General features: G+C 47.6%; 2 protein-coding genes across 2 annotated transcripts in view; both read right to left on the minus strand.

Moving 5' to 3' along the window:
* Positions 1-3,331: 3,331 nt before the first annotated feature.
* On the minus strand, positions 3,332-4,357 carry LOC119953865. The gene is made up of 2 exons (XM_038778462.1): positions 4,222-4,357; positions 3,332-4,089 (listed from the first exon to the last, which is right to left on the minus strand). The coding sequence occupies exons 1-2, from the start codon at positions 4,252-4,254 to the stop codon at positions 3,409-3,411; spliced, it is 714 nt and encodes a 237-aa protein (XP_038634390.1). The 5' UTR covers positions 4,255-4,357; the 3' UTR covers positions 3,332-3,408.
* Positions 4,358-8,211: 3,854 nt separating this feature from the next.
* The window catches only part of fez1 (fasciculation and elongation protein zeta 1 (zygin I)), a 125,776-nt gene continuing 112,149 nt past the window's right edge, over positions 8,212-21,838 (minus strand). The window contains exons 8-9 of the mRNA XM_038778461.1: positions 14,540-14,605; positions 8,212-11,460 (exon numbers count right to left, since the gene is read on the minus strand). Coding sequence (XP_038634389.1) covers positions 11,444-11,460; positions 14,540-14,605 — 83 coding nt within the window. The 3' untranslated portion in view covers positions 8,212-11,443. The remainder of the gene's footprint in view (positions 11,461-14,539; positions 14,606-21,838) is intronic.

Raw genomic sequence — 21,838 nt, forward strand, 5'->3', positions numbered from 1 at the left:
TGCCCACTGCAGTAACTATTTACAAATCACAATCCCTGTTGGGATAACCTACTCAGGCCGGCTCTTATGGTCGGTTTTACGAGGCCCAGCAGAGTCAGACTCCGCCCACTATTGGGGAAGCTCCTATTCCACGAGCCCCACGGGAGATCTATTATTGATTTCCCATGGACATCATGGGGATGATAACAACCTTCTCCCCCCTCCAACCATCTGGGGAGGCCTTCTGCGCTGCTTTGCCTGAGGCTAAGCTTCTGCCTGTTGCACATCTAGGTTGGGTGGCGTGTAATAGTTGGTTGACCGTCTTTTCCTGGACAACCTCTGGAGGGCATTCACCAGGATATTGGTCCTGGACACATCATCCATCTGCATGGATGCCTCTGTGTCCATTTCTGAGCCAGAGTCATCTTCATCCTGGTGGTTTGGTCGTTGGGCCACGGCTGGGTGTACTCTCTGGCTAAGGGGCGGTTCCTGGCAAGGCGGAGGTATCGACATCCCTGGTCAGGCCTCCACTAGAGCGGTCTCTTGCTTCTTCAGGTGGTCTTCCCTTGGGCCTTGACCTTTTATGAGATGGACTCTGTTTTCTCTACTGTGACCCCTGGGAGCCAGAGTGCACCATCTCCAAAACTGTAGGCATAGATCATGGCTCCTAGTTGGAAATTCCGCCCTGGCATCACATGATACCGTCTCTATTGAGTACAGATCTTGGGAGGCACAGATCTATGGGAGATTCATTTGAGATAAGGAGATCGATGTTGCATTGGGGACTCACTTCCTTGCCGCATGCTGAACTCCACATCAGCGAATGCCCGCTCCTTGGCCTACTCGCGGGTTCCATGGCCCGTTCCTCAAAGAGGGTGTAGACCCAGATATCAGGGATGCCCTCATCTGTCTTCTGCTGCTCACGTCTACAATGACAAGATTTATCCTTGAAGACACATAAAGGACAGAGTGAGACCCGGCATGCCATTTTGATAGTGGGGGGGGGGGGTCTCTAGCTGTTGTTATGTGTGGGATAGGCACATGGCCAAAGAGGGCAGAACATGCGTTGGGGGTTCCTTGACAGTGGGTTGAAGGACATGTTGGCAGGTGGGGTGTTACTGGCATCTAGGGGATTGAGGGCAGATGTGATTGGTCAATATCGGGACTGATAGGGCAGCACGGTGGCCTAGTGGTTAGCACAACCGCCTCACGGCGCTGAGGTCGCAGGTTCGATCCCGGCTCTGGGTCACTGTCCGTGTGGAGTTTGCACATTCTCCCCGTGTCTGCGTGGGTTTCGCCTCCACAACCCAAAAATGTGCAGAGTAGGTGGATTGGCCACACTAAATTGCCCCTTAATTGGAAAAAATAATTGGGTAATCTAAATTTTAAAAAAAATAAATATCGGGACTGATGCCAGGGGCACAGATGTGATTCCTCACCCTAGCTGCTCGAATAAGGTTGTTCATCTTTTTACAGCACTGCGCACCCGTCCTCTTAGTGAGGGTGGCAGCACACACAACTTCTGCAACCTCATCCCAGGCTTGGGTTATCACCACTGGCTGTCTTCGCCCCACCCTGGGGAAGAGGGTCCCTCTCTCCTCTCGTCCATGGTATCTGGCACCCTCATGATGTCCGCATACGTGAACCTGGGAGCAGGTCTTCTCCCAGCCATCCTGGTGGCCGCGATGAGAATATGGGCGCGATTCTCTTGCCTTGTTGTGCTCAAGCGAGAGCACAACATGGTCAGAGAATCCCAGGAGACGCCACCAGTAGACCGCCTCCGCGCCTCCCAAGATTTACACAAGTTTGTGGGCAGCACGGTAGCATTGTGGATAGCACAATCGCTTCACAGCTGCAGGGTCCCAGGTTCGATTCTGGCTTGGGTCACTGTCTGTGCGGAGTCTGCACATCCTCCCCGTGTGTGCGTGGGTTTCCTCCGGGTGCTCCGGTTTCCTCCCACAGTCCAAAGATGTGCAGGTTAGGTGGATTGGCCAGGATAAATTGCCCTTAGTGTCCAAAATTGCCCTTAGTGTTGGGTGGGGTTACTGGGTTATGGGGATGGGGTGGAGGTGTTGACCTTGGGTAGGGTGCTCTTTCCAAGAGCCGGTGCAGACTCGATGGGCCGAATGGCCTCCTTCTGCATTGTAAATTCTATGAAAAAATGTTCCACGAGATGTCGGAGTCGGAACTCCGCCCAAATGATGCTCGCGGAAGTTACCTACCTTTGAGATTCACCGGCCTCCCCGGGGAGGCTGCAGCCGGGCACTGATCAATGCTGGTCCGCACAAATTTGGACCAGACGAACGGCACCCGGGGGGTCTCCCGCAGGCCATCAGAGACCCCTGGGTGGTCAGGATAAGTGCAGGGTGGCACCCTGGCTCTCCCCCTGAATCGCAGGCACTTTGGCACTGCCCCGTTGGCATTGTCAAGGTGCCTAGATGACACTGGCAAGCTGGCAGGAGCACTGACCAAGTGCCATGGTGGCAGTGCAAAGGTTCCCAAGTGCCAGGGTGGCACTGCCAAGGGTCAGGGGGTGAGGGGGGCCGTGCCCATGAAATGAAGGTGGAGGGGGGCTTCAACGCTGGTGGAGTGCAGAGCAGGTAAGTAGGGACCTCTGGGTGGTTGGGTGGGTGACGGGTGGGAGTCCTGGAAGGGAGTGGGTGCTGTTCGGGGACTTGGGGAGCCTGTAGATGGGGGACCCCCAGCAACCTCATAGTGGGGTGTCCTCACTTGGGGGGTGTGGGATAGTGTCCATATGTGTGTGTGTATGAGGGGGGGTGTGACATTGCCCATGGGTGGGGGGGTAGATCACTTAGAGATCGGGGCACCATTTCAAAATGGCGGGCCAACCTTTGAGTTCAGCTCTCTAGTGCTAAAACAAATTCTAAGTGTGGCCTAAACTGATGAGAAACTCCCCAGGGTCCAAAAAAGTGATTGTCATTGAATAGTAATGGGGAACTCGCCCTATGGGTTGTGTGGAGCATCCAAATGCTGCTCCAGCTGGTCAGCCTGACAGTGCTAATCCCAACCATAGCGATTCAGACACCTGGAGTTCCGAGACTTAGGCAGGATGCACGTGGCCAGCGTACTGGCTCATTTACATAGAGTGAATCGCTCCTCTGCGCCGTTACCAGTGACGGTACGAACTTGCCTTGATTCTCCGATAGCGGGAGCACCTTGATTCCCAAATGGAGAATTCCTGCCATCATCCGCTGACAATTACACAGAGCCAACAAAACACGGAATAAACTGACTACTTGAAATTCTATCATTCAAGAGGGTGAAAAGCTTAGGCAGCTTTGTGATGAGATATTGTTAACTTCAAAGTCCAAAACAGCAGGTTATATGGTGCATACTTAATCTTTAATGACATTGTCTACAAAAATGTATTGATTATATATAATATATATGTCTTCGTGGAAGTAATAGCTATACAAGTGGAATGTCACTAAATCCATCTTCTTGTTTATGCTCTTCAACCAGATCACTGTCTTCCTCTAGCTTCTTTTGTTCTGGTGATCTTACTTTTGGTTTCACTCTCTGCGTCAGCTGGTGGAGTTGACTTCTGAACTTTGACTTGACCTCTGCACTCCAGGTCTCCAATCTGTTGATCAGTTTGAATTGAGAATTTGCTGTTTTATTGGACATCTCATGCAAAGATTTTGGGTCAACAGCCAATGGTTTCAAAGGCTCTGACATTAATGCTGGATCCCACAATGTGGACCAAAGGGACAGGTCCTGGTCATTATAAAAGATAGGACTGTTGCTGCCTGTCGATAGGGAATCAGCGTCACTCCCTGAACTGATGGAGCCGCTGAAATCTACTGGTATTTGACAAATTAGAATGATTGGCTCAGATAGCACCGCTGTGTTTACATCGGTTCTGCATAGTTGCGCTTGTACCTTGGCAAAATCTTTCATTATTGCAAAATCACCAGACTTCTCATTGGTTAACTGCAACTCCACCTCCTCATAGCCACCTGAATCTGCCTCTTCCTTCATCGCATCACTTCCCCATATGGCCTCACGTGTTGCAGTTACCTCCTCCACTTGCCTTACTTGCAGCCGGCTGTACACCTGCTCTCCTTTTGCATTCACTGGATGTCCCTTGGCACCTGCCGATACATCACAGCCCTTTGCAATGTTTAGACATTCAGAGTGAGCACAGCTGTTTAAAACCTCATCATTTTGGGAAACTTCCAAGACTTCTCGAGTTCCAACGATACGTCTTTGGTCTGGACTCCATTGCACTTGTCTATTCCATGGTTCTACCATCGTGACTCTTGGCTTATTGAAGGAAAAATCCTTAATTGCCTCCTCATGTCCTTAGTTCTTCTCGGTCACAAGCTATTACCTCAACCAGTACCAAAGCCAATAATAATATACTGAATAAATCATAATATTGACCTGGCAAATACTTATGTACTTGGCTGCTTTATCAATCAGCAGACATTTTGGGCTTTGTGATGTTAGGTACAAATATGATGGCTTGCAAGTTGATGTAACAGAGTAACTTAACATCACTGGTCATAACCAGTCTGATCAGGTTTAAACTTATAACCTCTAGCTGGCTACCATAAGTGACAGTAAGCCAGGTTAAGGGATCACATTCCGCTATTTCTAAAGCATCAGCAGTGGCTCAATGTGTCTCACTGTTGATTCTCAGTGAAAAGGTTGTAGACTCCACTCCATAGACTTGAGCACTTTCTCAGACTTTCCCAAAACTCTTTAGCTGAGTCTTTGAATCAAGGGGTGGCCTGCCATTGATGGAAAATGTAAAAGACCTCATGGTACCATTCTGAAATGACGCAGTGGAGCTCCCCGGATGCCCCTGCCGATGTTTGCTCCTTAAACAACATAATTAAAACAGATTTTGTCACATCGTCACCATCCATTTTGAGACCTTGCAGTGTATAAAATGGTTGCTAGGTTTCTTGAAGCATTGAGAGCTGGTAAAGGAATGGTAACTTCTCCAAATATAAGGAATGTTGATCTGAAGAAGCGGCACCCCCAGTGGCGACCTATCTCTAGTTTAGGATCTGAAAAGTATCCATCCTATTGATACATCCACTGGCATAGAAGCAAACATTGAACAACAGGCTTAAACAGGGAATATGGGGTCATTGCTACAATTAGTCCTGCGACTACGGCAGGAAATAAGTCAATGGCAAGAGTACCAATAATATGGACCACTTTGCTTTTTAAAGTTAATGTCCTTTCGATCAACAGACTGGGTATTACTGATACGAAAATCATCCTGGGTACCACTGCCAATGTAGCACCCGAGCAATACTGCCCTGTGCCAAGCCAAATTACACTCTAATGCCCCAATTTGGATTTAAACTCATAAACCTTCTGATCCATAAGAAATGACCTGAGCTGCAACACAGGCTGTAAAGTGGCAGCACTTACACTGTGAAATGAGTAGACCCGGTTCCATGTATATAAAACATTGCAAACCTTTATTGTCAATTATGTTAACATTTTCAGTTACAACTTTATCATATCTAGCAATAATCTGACATATATTAGTTACAGAAGTATATTTTAAAGAGACAATATCACTCTTTTTAAATGGACTGCAAGGCTGAGTTTAAATCTGTAGTTGTTTTTGCGAGTAGCAGAGTATGTGTTGTTGCTCTGGATGACTCCCAGCAAAAGGCTATTCTTGAATCCAACAACCCCCTCTGTGGAGAGTCGCAGAATTTCCTATTATTAAAGAAAAGGGAATCATTCCTGAACTGGATCATCCCATCTTGGAACAAAGTGCGGCATCCTTTTCACCCCATGGAAGTTTAATTCTTGTATTGGGTTGGGGGAGGTTGGAGAATGTGGAGGGAGAGGGAGAGAAATCTGGTGTAAAAACGTGAACAAAATAACCAGGTAGGCCCCAATACCAGGCCATGAAGATAAGAGGAGATCCATCTCATACCTTAATGATGGTCTATTCAAGTCCTTGGGCTGCCTCTTAGTCCGTTCTGCCTGCTGCTGAAGGGAGAGAGGACTATCAATCATTGCCTGGGCCAAAAATTCTCATTTGCCAAATACTCCGCTGGTGGACGGTGAGGGAGCGAGTGATTGAGGAGGGAAATAGCGACACTGATGACTCTGCCACACCATACCACATGCTGACTGATCATAAAGCTCAAGTGATGTTACCAGGGCAGTGGTGCGGGAGGGGGGGGGGGGGGGGGGGGGGGGGGGGGGTGTTAACAATGTCTATAGCTACAACACCAAGGCCCACTGACTGAAGGCAACCAGAGGTAGGTGAACAATTAGTGCACTGGAGTATCAGATGCTGCAGGTGGACAACCAAGTGACTCAGCCAGAAATTCTGTTGGAGCAAAATGCACTATTGTGTCAATACTGGAAGGAGCACTGATCTTTTAACAATTCTACCTTGCTGAAATCATTCGATAAGGTGAATGTGGGAGAGGAGAGGGAGTCAGCGCCCAAGAGGAAAGCATGACACACGGGTATTGTCTCTTTAAAGATGGAACACCAGAAGTTCTGTACACATCATTACAAGAAGGCAGTCAAAGAAGCATTTGTTTGGCAGAATGTCTGCTTCTATTCTCACAAAAAAAAAATCAGCGTAATTTCATGATCAATACTTAATGTTTGTTCTCTGGCATCAATGAAACATGTCCACTTATTGTCCAGAACAGCATCACGTTTCACAGCATCCACGAGTCTTTGCAAAACAAACCCAGAAATACTCAATGACCCCAAAACGTCCACCAGCATCAGTTAAAATGGGTTAATGCTTCGGCAGAAACCCTTTATCGGGACACTTTCTTCTAATGAATCAGTTCCTACCACACTTTTTTCTTGTGTTTATAACACGTTCATGTTCTAATTTTATATTTCTCGTGTTGTGTATCGTGGTACTTGGAAGTTCAATCACTGGAGTGCGATTTGTTTTGGGGGGGTGGGTCTTTCTAGCACAAAGACTCCAGGGGGAGCTTATTCCACTCCAAATTTAAGCGACATTGTTTAAAAAGTTTAAGTTTAGAACCTTTCAAGTTTAGAGCCTCGTCCCCCCCCCGCCCCCCCCCCCCCCAGCATCCAACTGTACACTTGTCCAAATGAGAGAAGTTTTGCCATAAACCACAGTCCTTAAAATCAGATAAATCACACATTTCAGTTGCTGGCTGTCAGTCCAAGAATGGTCACGAGACTTTATTTTTATTTCTGTCTTTGTCTGATTGTTGTTTCCAGTTACATCGGTGTTGGGAGGAACACTGCTTAAACGTTCGCGCCTTTCAGCATTCTCAGGTCTGGGAGGGCATGTGTTACAAGAAGAGTGAAGTTCATTTCATTTTCATTTGAACAAGTCCCATCGAACATTCCCAGATCAGTTATGGCACTAGTAAAATGCAGAATAATACTCCTGTTGCTCTTTACGAACAATAGGTCTTCATCTCAATCTCAGCAGAAAGAATGACCTTACCCACAGCCCAGAATAACAATCCCAACTCCTCATCAGCGATCCTTGCGATCTCTGACGGAGACCCTGAGCAGTGAGAAATTGGGAACAATTTTGCAACTGTGGAATTGCACACCAAAAACTGGTTGGAATCCACGAAAACCCATTTGTTTGGGGTGCACTTGTCCACAGGCAGTTGAGCAGGCACCTAATAAGGCATACTATTATGTTGGGCAAGTAACTCTGACTGACAGATACAAGAAGCTCTGGATAAAATGGGGAAGGTCGAAGAGGGCCTCAGTGTGCTTAACTTAGTGTAATCTATTTTCACGCTGCTGCAGAATATGAATCCACTATAATGGTCGCCATCTAAAACACTAAACAAGTTTGAACTTCACTTTGTAGGATCATTGTTTGGATCATTGTGCTGACTGAGACTTTTGCACATGTGGCAAATTGCACATCCACCTCTGCTGGAGAATCGGACCAGAGCAAAACTGATGGGAGACCTCCTAATGCAATAGGAGTTTCCCAAACTGCTCCAGTTAGAGTGGGTGCAAGCTTCAGGGAACAAAGTAGCACAAAGCCTTTGTGAATTTAAGTAGCCTACAAACATAGGGGCATTTGGAGCAGGTGAAGGTTAAATAACAGCTACAAGACTCCTCAACGACGCTCCCTTGGACTGATCTGTTCCCTGTAAGAACACTATTCACGACGCCCTATGCTGCTCTTGCTCATGCATTTACTTTGTTTGGCTCCTTGTTCTGCACTGTAACCAATCACTGTTTGTCGATGTAGCATTTGTCAATGTTCTCTGTTAATTATTTTTGTCTACTATGCACGTACTGTGTACGTTCCCTCGACCGCAGAAAAATACTTTTCACTGTAGTTTGGTACATGTGACAATAAATGAAATCAAATCAAATTCATCCACTTGATCCTGTTCCAACATTCGATTAGGTTCTGGCTGATCTGAATCTTATTCCAACTACCTGCCTTTGGTTCCACAATCCCTTGATAGCCTAAGAAAAGTCTATTAATTTCAGTTTTGAAATTTCCACTTGTTCCTTAACCTCAGCAGTTCCAGATTTCCACCACCATTACAGGCAAGCATTACAGTCAGTTTAAGGTTCTCAACACCTTTCATTTTAAAGGTTTCATGAACAGACTGGATCCTTTTAACTGTCACACCCAGGAAGTGATCCGACCAAGGATGAGTAACGTAGATCGCAAGGTTAGGTTTTTCGAAGGCTCATGTTCTGAGAGGCTACATTTCCTTCTTTATATAAATCACATTCATCTTGGAAATAAATAAATAATCAAGAGCACCACTGAGATAATACTGAATTATGACTAACTTCAGCACGAGTCTCTCTTCAGAAATACTGAACTTGAACAATATTTACATAAGCAGTAACATGCTGAGGAATCCATCTACTTTACCATTCAGGATGTGGATGGTATAATAAATCAGGGACGGTCCTGCTGAAAGAGTTCTGGTTTCTTAGACAACACGGCAATCAGGAGCAGAGACGCTGAGAAGCAGGCACACCCAGTTGTGGAGAACAATTTTTCCCTCTCTTGGAATTTTCTTCTGAATGGCAATTGGAGCGAACTTATTCAGGCTAACTGCTCACCCTTCCCCCTACCCTAATTTTACTGTGGTTTCAGTATCTGTTAAAGCCCAATTTCTCCCATGGTCTAAATGTCACAAATTATGCCGTGGGCACTCACTGAACATTCAGCGGCAGTACCTTGTGAGACGGGCGTGGTGTTTCCATTTAGTTTGAAAACCGGACACTCAAACTCGCTACGTACCCACACCTGCCAGCCAACAATCCCAAAGTCATAACAGCTTTGACTTATTTACTTGCATGGCTTGAACAAAACATGCCACGGCCAAGAAGCAAGCATCCTACATCCGAAAGAGATGCAGTTCCGCCCAAGCCAAAAAACAGATTCAAACTCCAGGTGAGGGGAACCAGGGTATGTATGGAAAGTGAAGGTTAAGAGGGCTGAATTTCTGCAAAGGATCTCAGAAACATCCACTGTTACCAGCAGAAGTGCTGGTTCTCCACTTCCACTAGGGACAGAATTCTGGATCGGCTCTTTCAGTTTCAATGGGGCGACTGAATGATTGGCATGGTCCTTCCTCCATTTGTGGCCTCTTTTGAAATCCAATATGTTAGTCGAAAGGGGAAAAGCGTGGGATTGAAACTGAAGAAATACAGAGAGGTCATTGCACAGAGAACACTGCTCACAGAAAGATCACCTTGGAGAGAGAGAGGGCATCTCATTGAGACAGAGGCTATGTAACAGATAGGCCATCTAAGAGACGTTGCCTACAAAGTAAGGATGTGCTGTATAGAAAATGAATATTATAGAGAGAGCAAGCCACAAAGAGACCAAAAAGAGTCAGATTGGACTCAAAATGTTAACTCTGCTTCTCGCTCTGCAGGTGCTTCCAGACCTTTTGAGTATCCTCATGACAAAAGAGGCAAGGTGTGCTAGAAAGGGGACTTTAGAATAATAATCATAATAATGACCTTTATTATGCAATGAAGTTACTGTGAAAAGCCCCTAGTCGCCACATTCCGGCGCCTGTTCGGGTAGATTGGATTTGTTTATTGTCACGTGTACCTAGGTACAGTGAAAAGTATTTTTCTGCGAGCAGCTGAACAGATCATTAAGTACATGAAAAGTACACAGAGGGAGAATTCAGAATATCCAATTCATCTAACAGCATTCATGGCATGGCATCTTAGAAAGGTCACTTTATGGAGGTGCCTATTATAGAGCATTTAACACAGGAAAGAGCTGATAGATGTCTTTATGATATAAGAAAGCAAAACGGAAATAGTAAGCAGTTAGTTTTTGTGTTGGCAAAACAAACTGTGCTTTGATCATGTTGCAGGAAAATTATTAACAACCTCATTGACCAGGGAGGTGCCCAGACTGGAATTTTTGCCAAATCCCTTTGCTGCTGACAGCAATGCTGATTGGCCAGTCAAATTCCACTCACATCAGTTTGCACGCTTGGGTTTGCTCAAAACAAAAATGGCACCACTCAATGGGCAACCATAGAGGCATGACTGGAGAGGTCGCTCTGAAATCAGAAATGATGCCAAAACTACAAATGTGCATCATCGGCATTACGCCTCTTTCCTATGCCAATGGCACTGACACCCAACTGGCACAGTGAGAGAGATTGGCCCATAGTGACTTCAGCACAAATCAATTTCCGATATCAGTGCATTGGTATGGATTGTACTTCAAGTGAATACTTCTTCATAAATATCTGGTGAAACAAGAATGAGTCAACTTGTCACTTGGTGACAATCAACCAGAGGTAATCTGGTCTGCCCCTGGTAATATTATGGACCATGTTGACCACCCCTCCCCTCCTCTCCCTCCCCTCCCTCAGTCTCTCCAGCACGTTTGCTATCTGAAACACAGCTTCAAACAATTTCAGACAGGATTTCTCACCATTTTAGGCCCGCAGCATATTGCAATAACATGGCAGCTCTGTGACTTCAGCGAGACCGCCACATCTTTTGACCCTTCAACCAATAACAAAAGGGCTATGTGATCCTTCATGGAAGTGGAGTTAACTCGGGATGGATGTAACAGCAGCAACACCTACCTGATACCCTCAAAACCAGGACTGGATTATTATACAGGCTTTAATTCCCACAACCCCAGCACAGAACATGCCCACTGATCAAGACGAGACAGATTAAGTACAGCTAGATTGTTCCTGTTAGTTTCCATGCTGCTTGTGGATGCTTTCTGCAATTGGATTATTGATGCCAACCCCGATATCAATTGATCCTTATAAATATGTTATTTACAAAGCCTTTCCTGAAGTTCAAGAAACCACATTCTTTTCATTTGCTTATTCCCATTCTTCAAGTTGATGGAGACAGTTTCATGTGGTTAGCAGTCTGAAAATTATTGAGGCCTTGGGATGTAGTCAGCAAGCGGGAATCCGGCAGCCCAGTCAATCCTGGCTTTCCAAGGGGGCAATGCCGGGATTTAAGTTGGGCACAAAACTGGAAAGGAAAAGTTACATGTTAAAACAGGATGGAGATATGAAAGGCTTTCACCACATGGCATACATTTCAAAACAGGATGGAGATATGAAGGACATGCACCACGTGGCATACAAGTTAAAACCTGCAGATATTAGGGGCAGGCACTGCATGGTATACATGTCAAACATGATGGGAGATAATGGCAGGCAATCCGACATTAACAAGAAACTAACAGGACCTGAAATTAAGCTGTAAAACTGCATACAGCATCTTCCTGAAACTATCCAGGAGGATATAGGGTGGGATTCTCTAATCCCGCGGCTGAGTGTCTACGCCGTCGTAAACAAGGTTGCGTTTTACGATGGCGTGAACAGGCCGATCCCACGACTAATTCTGGCCCCTACAAGGGGTTCACGCTGCTCCAGCTGCTGATCCCAGCACGAACTGGGCGCCGCGGGATCCGCGCATGCGCAGTGGTGCCGGCGCCAACGCACGCATGCGCAGTGGCTTCCTTCAACGCGCTGGCCCCAACGCACATGGCGTAGGGCTACAGGGGCCGGCGCGTAGGAAAGGAGGCCCCCAGCTAGAGAGGTCGGCCCGCTGATTGGTGGGCCCCGATCACGGGCCAGATCGGAGGCCCGCCTCGGGGGCGGGGCCCCCCCCCCCGGGGTCAGCCCCCCCCCCCACACCCAACAAGCCGTCTCCCCGACCCTTCTAAGCCGAGGTCCTGCCAGCTGAGAGGAGGTGTGGAGGGTGTCGGCGGGACTCGGCTTTTCACGACGGCCGCTTGTCCCGAGAATCCCGGGCCAAGAATCGGCGGGCCGGTCGCACAGAGCGGCCTGTGACCGGTGCCGTGCCAACCACGGGCCGGCGCCAATGGCGCTCTGCGGAGAATCGCATGCTGGCATCGGGGCGGCGTGGCGCCGGTCGCAAAGATTCTCCAGCCCGGCCCTGGGCTGAGAGAATCCCGCCCAACATCCCACATCTTTATTAAACTTTCTTGTCAACTTCCAGCGATTGTTATTGTTTTCATTATTCAGCTTTGGGCGGAGAAAGTGGGGTGGAGGGTGGTACATGGGATGGTTACCCATGTTCAGTTGGCAGAATTGTTGCCCAACTTCCTGTGAGATATAGGCCCAGCTGAGATTCAGTGCCCTTATCAGCCTTGATTTGTTGACAGCACTTTCCCTTTTGAGTTCGATTAATGCCCCACTCCAGGGATTTGAACACATTTCCAATCTGACTCCAGTGTAGTGTGGAGGTAGCGATGTATCGTTGGAGATGTTGCCTCGCAAATGGGAAAATAAATGGAAACTTTAACGGCTCACACTTGATTCTTTGGTGCTAGGGGAAGACAAACAGAGGTGATATCCTGACCCTCGTGCCCGGTCTGTCATGCAATAAGATCATGGCTACTCTAGAGTACTTCAGGGATTTGTTTGTGGAGAAACGTTTGCAGACCTGGAAGAGCTTGAGGAGACTTCATCAGAAAAGAGTTGCTGTCCTTCCTGGAGCTGCGCTCTGGTGCTGCAAGACAAGTTGTTGCCCAAGGGTGACATTGGGGAGCGTAGAGTGGCGGATATATATGGAGACCTGTTGGATAGGGAAGACGCTCATGTGGAGGAGGTCAGACACAAGTGGGAGAATGAGTTGGGGGCTGGGGTGTGGAGGGAATTCCTGCGGAGGGTGAATGCTTCCTCGTTGTGCACGAGGTTAAGCCTCATCCAATTTAAGGTGGTGCACAGAGCCCACATGACGGTCTCGGGGATGAGCCGGTTCTTTGCAGGGGTGGACGATAGGAATGGGCGGTGTGCAAATGTTCTGGACATGTCTGAGGTTGAGGGGGCTTTGGAGGAGCATAGGGCCAGCTCCGAGTCCGGATGTTGGGATATTCAGAGTGTCGGAAGATCTGGGAGTTCAGGTGTGGAGAGAGGCCGATGTCTTGGCCTTTGCCTCCCTGATAGCCCGGACATTTGTTGAGTTGCCGGGACTTGGAGCTGATTAAGGCAAGGGTGTAGGTGAGTGACCTGGCAGAGGTTTTGCAACTGGAAAAAGTTAAGTTCGCCATTCGTGGAGTGGAAGAAGGGTTCATCCTAAGGCGGATGCTGTTTATTGACTTCTTTAAGTAAATGGGGGTGGGGGTTACATTTTGTTCAGGGGGTATGAGGGAAAAAAGGAGGCAGGCTTGGGATAACAGTGGGGTGGATGGTTAGGGGCGGGGGGGGTGGGGGAGGATGGACTGTTAGTTTTAATACCTGTTGCTGAGGTTTGGCTTGTGTGATTTTATATATATGAACAATGCCTTCAATAAAAATATTTCTAAAAAAAAAAGATTGTGGCTGAACCAATGGTGGGCCTGAACTCCACTTTGCCGCCTGTGCCCCATGACTGACTCCCTTTCTGATCAACAATCTCCGATGGCCTGAGGCTGTGAAAGGTGCCATATAAATGCACATTCATCCTTTTATTTTCTCTCAAGCTTTAAAAGAATGTAATTAAGAAGAAGGATTAATCCACTTTCTACATAATAAGTGAGAGGACAGCATTAAAATAAAAACAGAACCAGCTAATGGTTTTTCTCTTGTGGTGGGGAAATGCCTGGACTCCATTTAGCAGGAGCAGGATTGAAATCAGGAAATGGTGGTATGGGGAAATTGCTGCATCGTGTAGGAGCAACCTGACTTTGAACTTCAACCAAATCTATGGTCATTCAGAAAAATATAGCAAGTAACCCTAATCCAGCAAGTATATTTTAGAAGAATAGATAGATACAATGCTCTCAATGCAGCTTTTATGCTTTTCATTCTCCCGGTTATTCTCCAAGTAACTGTTCAACAAACTGGGGGAAAAAAACAATTCAGTCAACGTCAACGACCCTTCATGCACCGAGTCTCCCACTCCACAAAGAGAAGAGCCACAGACGGGCATCTTCCCAGGTTTCATTTTATGCATTTTATGGTGGCCAGGCTCAGAACAATAGGAGTTTTGCTTGTTCGATTTGGAATGGTGTAGGTTTGCAGTGAAGGAGAGAAAGAGGGCAAAGGGAGCATAATCATTTTATATGCATTATATATGTATTTTTAAAAACCTTTCTTACCTTTTAAGATGTAGTCTGTCAGTAAAACTGGAACCTTCTCACTGTCCTCCTTCATAGCCAGAAGAACTGAGGGGAGATAATTGTCTGATTAGGGGCTTCAAACATTGAACATTTTGGTACAGGTCCACCATTTTTTTTTCAATCTTTGTTGCTTTGGTTTTTTTTTTTCAAATAGTCTGCTCTCCCCCACTCCGGAGGCAGAATTTTATATTCCTCCATCGGTGGCTTTGCAGGTGGGGGCAGGGATCCTTTGAATTTCTCAGGTGGTCTTCCCACAAGGTTTCCACCCGTCCTGACCTCTCCGCAGTTTAACGTGGGATGGGCGAGGGGGGGGGGGGGGGCTTGGAAAGCGATGCCGTTCTGGCCTTGGCAGGAATTGAGGGGTTGGGGGAGCACTCTCTCTACCCTGGGCACTCTGCCAAAATCCCAAACCACTCTGCCCACTGCCACCTCCCCTCCCCACCCCACCCCACCCCACCCAGAGACTCCTGACAGTTACCAAGTCCTGGGCTCCCGGAACTTTGACACTGGGGAGTGCTTGTGGTCCCTATCGTGTCCACTACAGCTTCTGCCACAGCTCAGACAACCGGCTGGCAACTCCCTCATTAGACACCTCCTCCCAGCTGAAGGGCAAAAGAGCCGGTTTCAGCCAATTAACTCTCCTCAAAGGAGCTTCTTGCTTGTGTGGCGATGTGTTTCCCACAGACAGGGTGGTGTATCTGTCATCCTAAATACCCTGGCCCTTAAGTTTCTGACGTGAGCTATGAGAATTATTAATCCTTCAGCTCCCCACCCAACCAGCCATTGTTCTGGTGGCGGCAGACAGTGAGTCATGGCGATATTTTTGCCAGCGGGAGTTATTGGATGGTAATCAGAGCAATGGTTCTCCTCAAATTCAATTAACTAACCCCCACTATTGCTCCGGCTAAAGTTAACTAACTCATTCTAGAATGTGAGACGGTAACAGGAGACCCAGGTCGGGTGTTGTGAAATTTTGTGACTCAGCAAACCCTGTCACCTTGATAAAAGCCTCCGCCCGGCATATTTTCTCGATTGGGAGGTGGGAGCAGGATGGTGTGGCCACCTAAAATGATGTCTGGCTGAGGACGGTGGGAAAAGTGGCCAAGTTCACGGACAAGCAGGCTGCAGCTCCAAATAAACAAAGGGCTGCAGACCAGACTTCACAAATACCACAGGAAAAGGGCCATCAAGAGGCCATCCCTGGACAATAGGCTTAAAATGAAAATCAGTACAATGTAGTAGACTTAGTGGCGCCCGTTTCCTTATTTGGAAAGGCCTACGTGCCTCCTACACCAATGGACATGGCCGGTAAGGACACGTCCGCCATCAAGGTAGCGGGACTTCGTTGGACCTAATCGATCAGGGTGATCGAGCTCTGATCGATTGGTTGGAAGTTCACCTGGGACTGCCAACAAAGGGCGCAAAAATCCCAAGGATAAAAGATGCTGCGCAATCCCTCACTCGCTCTCTCGACAGCAACCAACAACGGTGACTCTTCACCGGCCGAAGAAGAGGACGAAGGACCAGAGCCAAGGACAACGATAATCAGCCACTAACCACCAAAACTGCAAGACTACAGACTCCAGATAAATGCAATATCTGCCCAGTATTTGCCAGTCACTTGAAATTTAAGTTGAAGGCTTGCATGTATAGCTTTGTAGTTCAGCTTCTAGAACATAGAACATACAGTTTAGAAAGATGTGTGCGTGTGATTGAAATAACCTTAACATTTGTGTGTATGAAACACACAATATAGTATACGGGTTAAAAACACACTGTGGTTTAGGCACAACAATGGAGTCAGACTCGGAGCAGCAACAGGGGCAGGTGGGTGATGAGGCTACAGGCTGAAACCCCCACCTTTGAGAACAAGTCATTGTTTTTTTTTCTTTATTTGTTCATGGGATGTGGGCTTCGTTGGCTAGGCCAGCATTTGTTGCCCATCCCTGAGGGAATTTAAAAGTTAACCACATTGCTGGATTTGGAGTCACATGTAGGCCAGATCAGGTAAGGATGATGGATTTCCTTCCCTAAAGGGCATTAGTCAACCGGATGGGTTTTTACAACAATCGACAATGGTTTCCATGGTTATCATTAGACTTTTAATTCCAGATGCTTTTTTTTATTGAATTCAAATTCCACCATCTGCCCTCGTATGATTTGAACCAATTTTCCCAGAGCATGACTCGGATTGCTCGTCCAGTGACAATATCACTACACTACTGACTCTCCTCCCTTAAAAGGGGTAAAAGTGATATGAGGAGAAACGTTTTTACACAGCGAGTGATTAGGGGGCGGCATTCTCCCCTACCCGGCGTGACGGAGAGTCCCGGAGTAGGGGAGTGGTGCCAACCACTCCAAGACTACGGGGAGTAGGCAGGGGAATGGCAACCGCCAACGCAGGGGTCGGACCTCCCCAAAGGGGGGGAATTCTCCCCACCTTTGGGGGCCAGCCCCGCGCTGGAGCGGTTGGCACCAGAAGACTGGCGCAAAAAACCGGCGCCCCCGGCAGCGGGGCTGGCCGAAAGGCTTTCGCCGGTCGGCGCATGCGCCGGCAGTGACGTCAGCGGCAGCTTGCCGCTGACATCACTGTCGGCGCATGCGCGACGTGGGGTTCTCTTCCGCTTCAGTCATGGCGACCGGGGAGGAGAAATAGTTCACCCAGGGCACTGGCCCGGAGTCTGAGCGGGGGGGCCCCGATCGCGGGCCAGGCCACCGTGGGGGCACCCCCCGGGGTCCGATCGCCCCCCGCCCCCCCAGGACCCCGGGGGCCTGCTCACGCCGCTGATCCTGCCGTTCCAGTTGTGGTTCAAACCTCGGCGGCAGGAGGGGCCTCCCAGCGGCGGGACTTCGACCCATCCGGGCCGGAGAATCACCGCAGGGGCCTCTCCGATCGGAGTGACGAGATTCCCGCCACCGCCACTTCCCGTGTGGCGGAGAATCTCTGCCACGGCGGGGGCGGGATTTTCGGTGGCCCCAGGCGATTCTCCGACCCTGCTGGGGGTCGAAGAATTTTGCCCCGGGTTTGGAATGCACTGCCTGAGAGTGTGATGGAGGCAGGTTTAATCAAAAGGGAATTAGACTGTTATTTGAGAAGGAAGAATGTACAAGACTACGGGGAGTAGGCAGGGGAATGGCAAGAGGCAAATTGTTCCTTCGGAGAGCCGGTGCAGACACAATGGGCCAAACAGTCAACATATGTGCCATAAACATTCTGTGAATCTGTCTCCTGCGATATCCACCAAGTTTTAATGTTGGAAGTCACGCCCTCAAACCCTCACCACATTTCACCCACTGCTCAACACATCAACCCACCCCACATGCGTCACTGTATCAATTCCATGCCCCTCATATCCCCTATGCCCCATCAATACCCACTTTCCTCCTCCATACCCCCATGTTTCATCATAACACATGGTGTTTGCCCCTTCCATGCCCTCCTCCCCCACCCCTTCCATGTATTCTCCACACCCACTCTCCCAGTACCACTAAATACAGTATCAGAACCATTAGAAAGTCTTGAAGTGATCCTGACATTGACACAATAGGCAGAGACGTTGATAAAATCCCACCGCTGGCCAATGGCGGCTGGCTCCGCCGCCACAAAACAGGTGGGGGGTGTGTACGATCCCTCCGTATGGAAATAAGAAAAGATAATTGCTAGTCATTTGCACCCTAATCTATAAAGTGGTCAATTGAAGAGGGCATTTGGCTGGGAGCACAGAGGGGCTCATCACTAAACATCTAGCATTCATGTTGAAAGGACGAGTATTCAAGAGCAGGGATGCACTACTGAGGCTGTATAAGGCTCTGGTCAGACCCTATTTGGAGTATTGTGAGCAGTTTTGGGTCCTGTGTCCAAGGAAGGATGTGCCGGCCTTGGAAAGGGTCCAGAGGAGGTTCACAAGCATGATCCCTTGCATTAAGAGCTTGTCATGTGAGGAACGGTTGAGGACTCTGGATCTGTACTCGGAGTTTAGAAGGATGAGGGGGGACCTTATTGAAACTTACAGGATACTGCAAGGCCTGGATAGAATGGACGTGGAGAGGATGTTTCCACTAGTAGGAAAAATTAGAACCCGAGGCCACGGTCTCAGATTGAACGGATGATCCTTTAAAACTGAGATGAGGAGGAATTTCTCCAGCCAGAGGGTGGAGAATCTGTGGAACTCATTCCCACAGAAGGCTGTGGAGGCCAAATCACTGAGTGTCTTTAAGACAGAGAAAATGGGTTCTTGATTAATAAGAGGACATAGGGTTTTGGGGAGAAGACAGGATGACGGGAGACAGGAATACAGGAAAATAGGATACTGCGAGGCCAGGATAGAGTGGATGTGGAGAGGATGTTTCCACTTGTAGGAAAAACTAGAACCAGAGGACACCATCTCAGACTAAAGGGACAATCTTTTAAAACAGAGATGAGGAGGAGTTTTTTCAGCCAGAGGGTGGTGAATCTGTGGAACTCTTTGCCGCAGAAGGCTGTGGAGGCCAAATCACAGAGTCTTTAAGATAGAGATAGATAGGTTTTTGATCAATAAGGGGATCAGGGGTTATGGGGAGAAGGCAGGAGAATGGGGATGAGAAAAATATCAGGCATGATTGAATGGCGGAGCAGACTCAATGGGCTGAGTGGCCTAATTCTGCTCCTATGTCTTATGGTTGAGAAACATGGCAGCCATGATTGAATGGCGGAGCGGACGTGATGGGCCGAATGACCTAATTATGCTCCCAAGTCTTATGGTCAAACACTGTGTGGCACCCAACCAGCTAACAGAACATACCAGCTGTCATTAGACAAAGCCATCAGCAGCACGGTAGTACAGTGGTTAGCACAATTGATTTACAGCTCTAGAGTCCCAAGTTTGATTCCTGGCTTGGATCACTGCCTGTGTGGAGTCTGCACGTTCTCCCCGTGTCTGCGTGGGTTTCCTCCGGGTGCTCCGGTTTCCTCCCACAGTCCAAAGATGTGCAGGTTAGGTAGATTGGCCATGCTAAATTGCCCTTAGTGTCCAAAAACACTAAGGGGTTACTGGGTCATAGGATAAGCTGGAGGTGTGGGCTCAAGTAGGGTGCTCTTTTCATGAGCCGGTACAGACTCGATGGGCCAAATGGCCTCCTTCTGTATTGTAAATTCTCTGATTCTATGTATAGTGAATTAAACCGATGAGATTGCAAATGGGGGCTTGGAAGTAAGATACCTCCAGTCAGGAGTAAGGAACCCAAAATAATTGCTTTTTAAAAACGCTTGAATCGTTGGTACCACTTAGAGACTTGTTACAGTCTATTGACTGAATTAAACCAGCTTCTGGTCAACATTTTTGGGAGGGTGACTCTGCTCACTGAACAGGAACCATGCAGAGGTGCTCATGAAGAATGTGGTCAAAAATTCTCAAATCAGAAAAAAATATTCCTCCAAATAGCTTCATGATATTGCTGCGCAGTGCTGTGTAATTCATCTCCAGTATGTCTGGAGAAACATTATTGAAGACGAAAAACAACAGAAGGAGAGAATTAGTCTTTACGGCTCCATTAACAGTATATAGACAGAAGGAATGTGCATTTAGAAGCAGCCAGTTGTAGAAAGTGAGTCATCAACTGATTCACGGACGGAGGAACAATGACTATTGCACATTTTGCACTTGGCTCTGCACTTCCTTGAGCATTTCTTTGAATGTATACATGCTGCCTGTCATTGTGACCAGCTCATTCTCCAGAGTTGAGATGCTATGAGCTGCTGTGGCCTGTGGAACGTCATTCTAACTAATTTAACAGAGCCAGAGGAGGAAAGGGTGACATGGTGAATTGAGTCACTGATGCTCAAAGCCTTGAAAGAAGATCAAAAGATAGACTCAATCCCTGAACTCCTTTCTTCCCAGTTTGAGGGGAATTTTTTCAGAGAAGGCGATGATGTCATCCAAATTCATGTGGGGAAGTGGGGGTTGGGGTGTTTAGGTGAAAAATTGGAGAGGACGATAACTCCATTACATAACATCTCTCGCTACTTAGTTGGAGGAAACACCAGCAGCCGGATGACCATCATCAGCAGAAGTGACTAGGCAAAGTTTAAGGAATAATTCACAAGTGAAAGAAATCACAGCACAAATTATTGAAAGATAGACTGAAAGGGAATCACCAAAAGAGAGCAGTGGGGGGAGGGGTGGAATTGAAATGTAGTAGTGGGAGGGGTGAAGAAAAGAACGTGGATAAAACAGAGAAATGTGAGAAAGAGACACCAAAGAAACAGAGAGGGCAAGTACCGTGGGCAGCACAGTAGCATAGTGGATAGCACTGTGGCTTCACAGCGCCAGGGTCCCAGGTTCGATTCCCAGCTTGGATTACTGTCTGTGTGGAGTCTGCACGTTCTTCCCGTGTCTGCGTGGGTTTCTTCCGGGTGCTCCGGTTTCCTTCCACAAGTCTCGAAAGACAGGCTATTGTGTAATTTCGACATTCTGAATTCTCCTGCAGTGTACCCGAACAGGCGCCGGAATGTGGGGACTAGGGGCTTTTCACAGTAACTTCATTGCAGTGTAAATGTAAGCCTACTTGTGACAATAAAGATTATATTATATTATTATTGTACAAGTAACAGATGCTTTATGTGGAACAGACGGGTAACACTGCAATATCCTGCAGGCAAAATAATGCCAGTGTTCCCTTTATGCAAACTAAAAGCAGATCTGAAAATCAGGGGAATTGGATGATCCAGGGACTACACTTCGGTTTTGTAACTCCTGTCAATGAAATCAGGAGACAAAGATATACTTTTACTGGATTATTCCTGCTCTCTGGTCACGTGATTGCTGCGTTACACAATTTGTTGCTATTATCAATGGGTACAATGTAATTGGCCATTATGTTGATTAGCAATGAACTCCGACTTCTGCTGCTGGGCCCAGTGCTGCCTTGGGTGGTGTGATGGTAATGTGGGTGTCCAACTGGAATTGTTGGCCAATCTGAACCAAGTTGCCACGGAGCATAAACCTGCAGTGGCATTCAGCGAGATTGAAAGAATGATTATGTTTAGTGGAATTAGCACACTGGCGACGTGGTGGGTTCACTTTCGACTGGATTAAGGGAGACTATTATGGCACACAGCTCCCAAAACTGCCAAGTGCCATGAAAACTAAACTTAAAATATACTAGAAGCTTTCAGCAGGTCAGGCAGCACCTGTGGAGAGAGGGGACGCAGTGGTGTAAAGGTATTGTCGCTGGACTAGTAATCCAGAGACCCAGGTTCGAATCCCACCAGGGCACATGGAGCAATTTGAATTCATTAAA

The sequence above is a fragment of the Scyliorhinus canicula genome, chromosome 19 (assembly GCF_902713615.1).
Source record: "Scyliorhinus canicula chromosome 19, sScyCan1.1, whole genome shotgun sequence".
NCBI classification, from domain to species: domain Eukaryota; kingdom Metazoa; phylum Chordata; class Chondrichthyes; order Carcharhiniformes; family Scyliorhinidae; genus Scyliorhinus; species Scyliorhinus canicula.

Coding starts and splice junctions, on each gene's coding strand:
- LOC119953865 (XM_038778462.1), bottom strand. CDS start 4,254: ATGGTAGAACCATGGAATAGACAAGTGCAATGG. Junction 4,090..4,221: donor GGAATAGACAAGTGCAATGG/AGTCCAGACCAA, acceptor TCGGCAGGTGCC/AAGGGACATCCAGTGAATGC.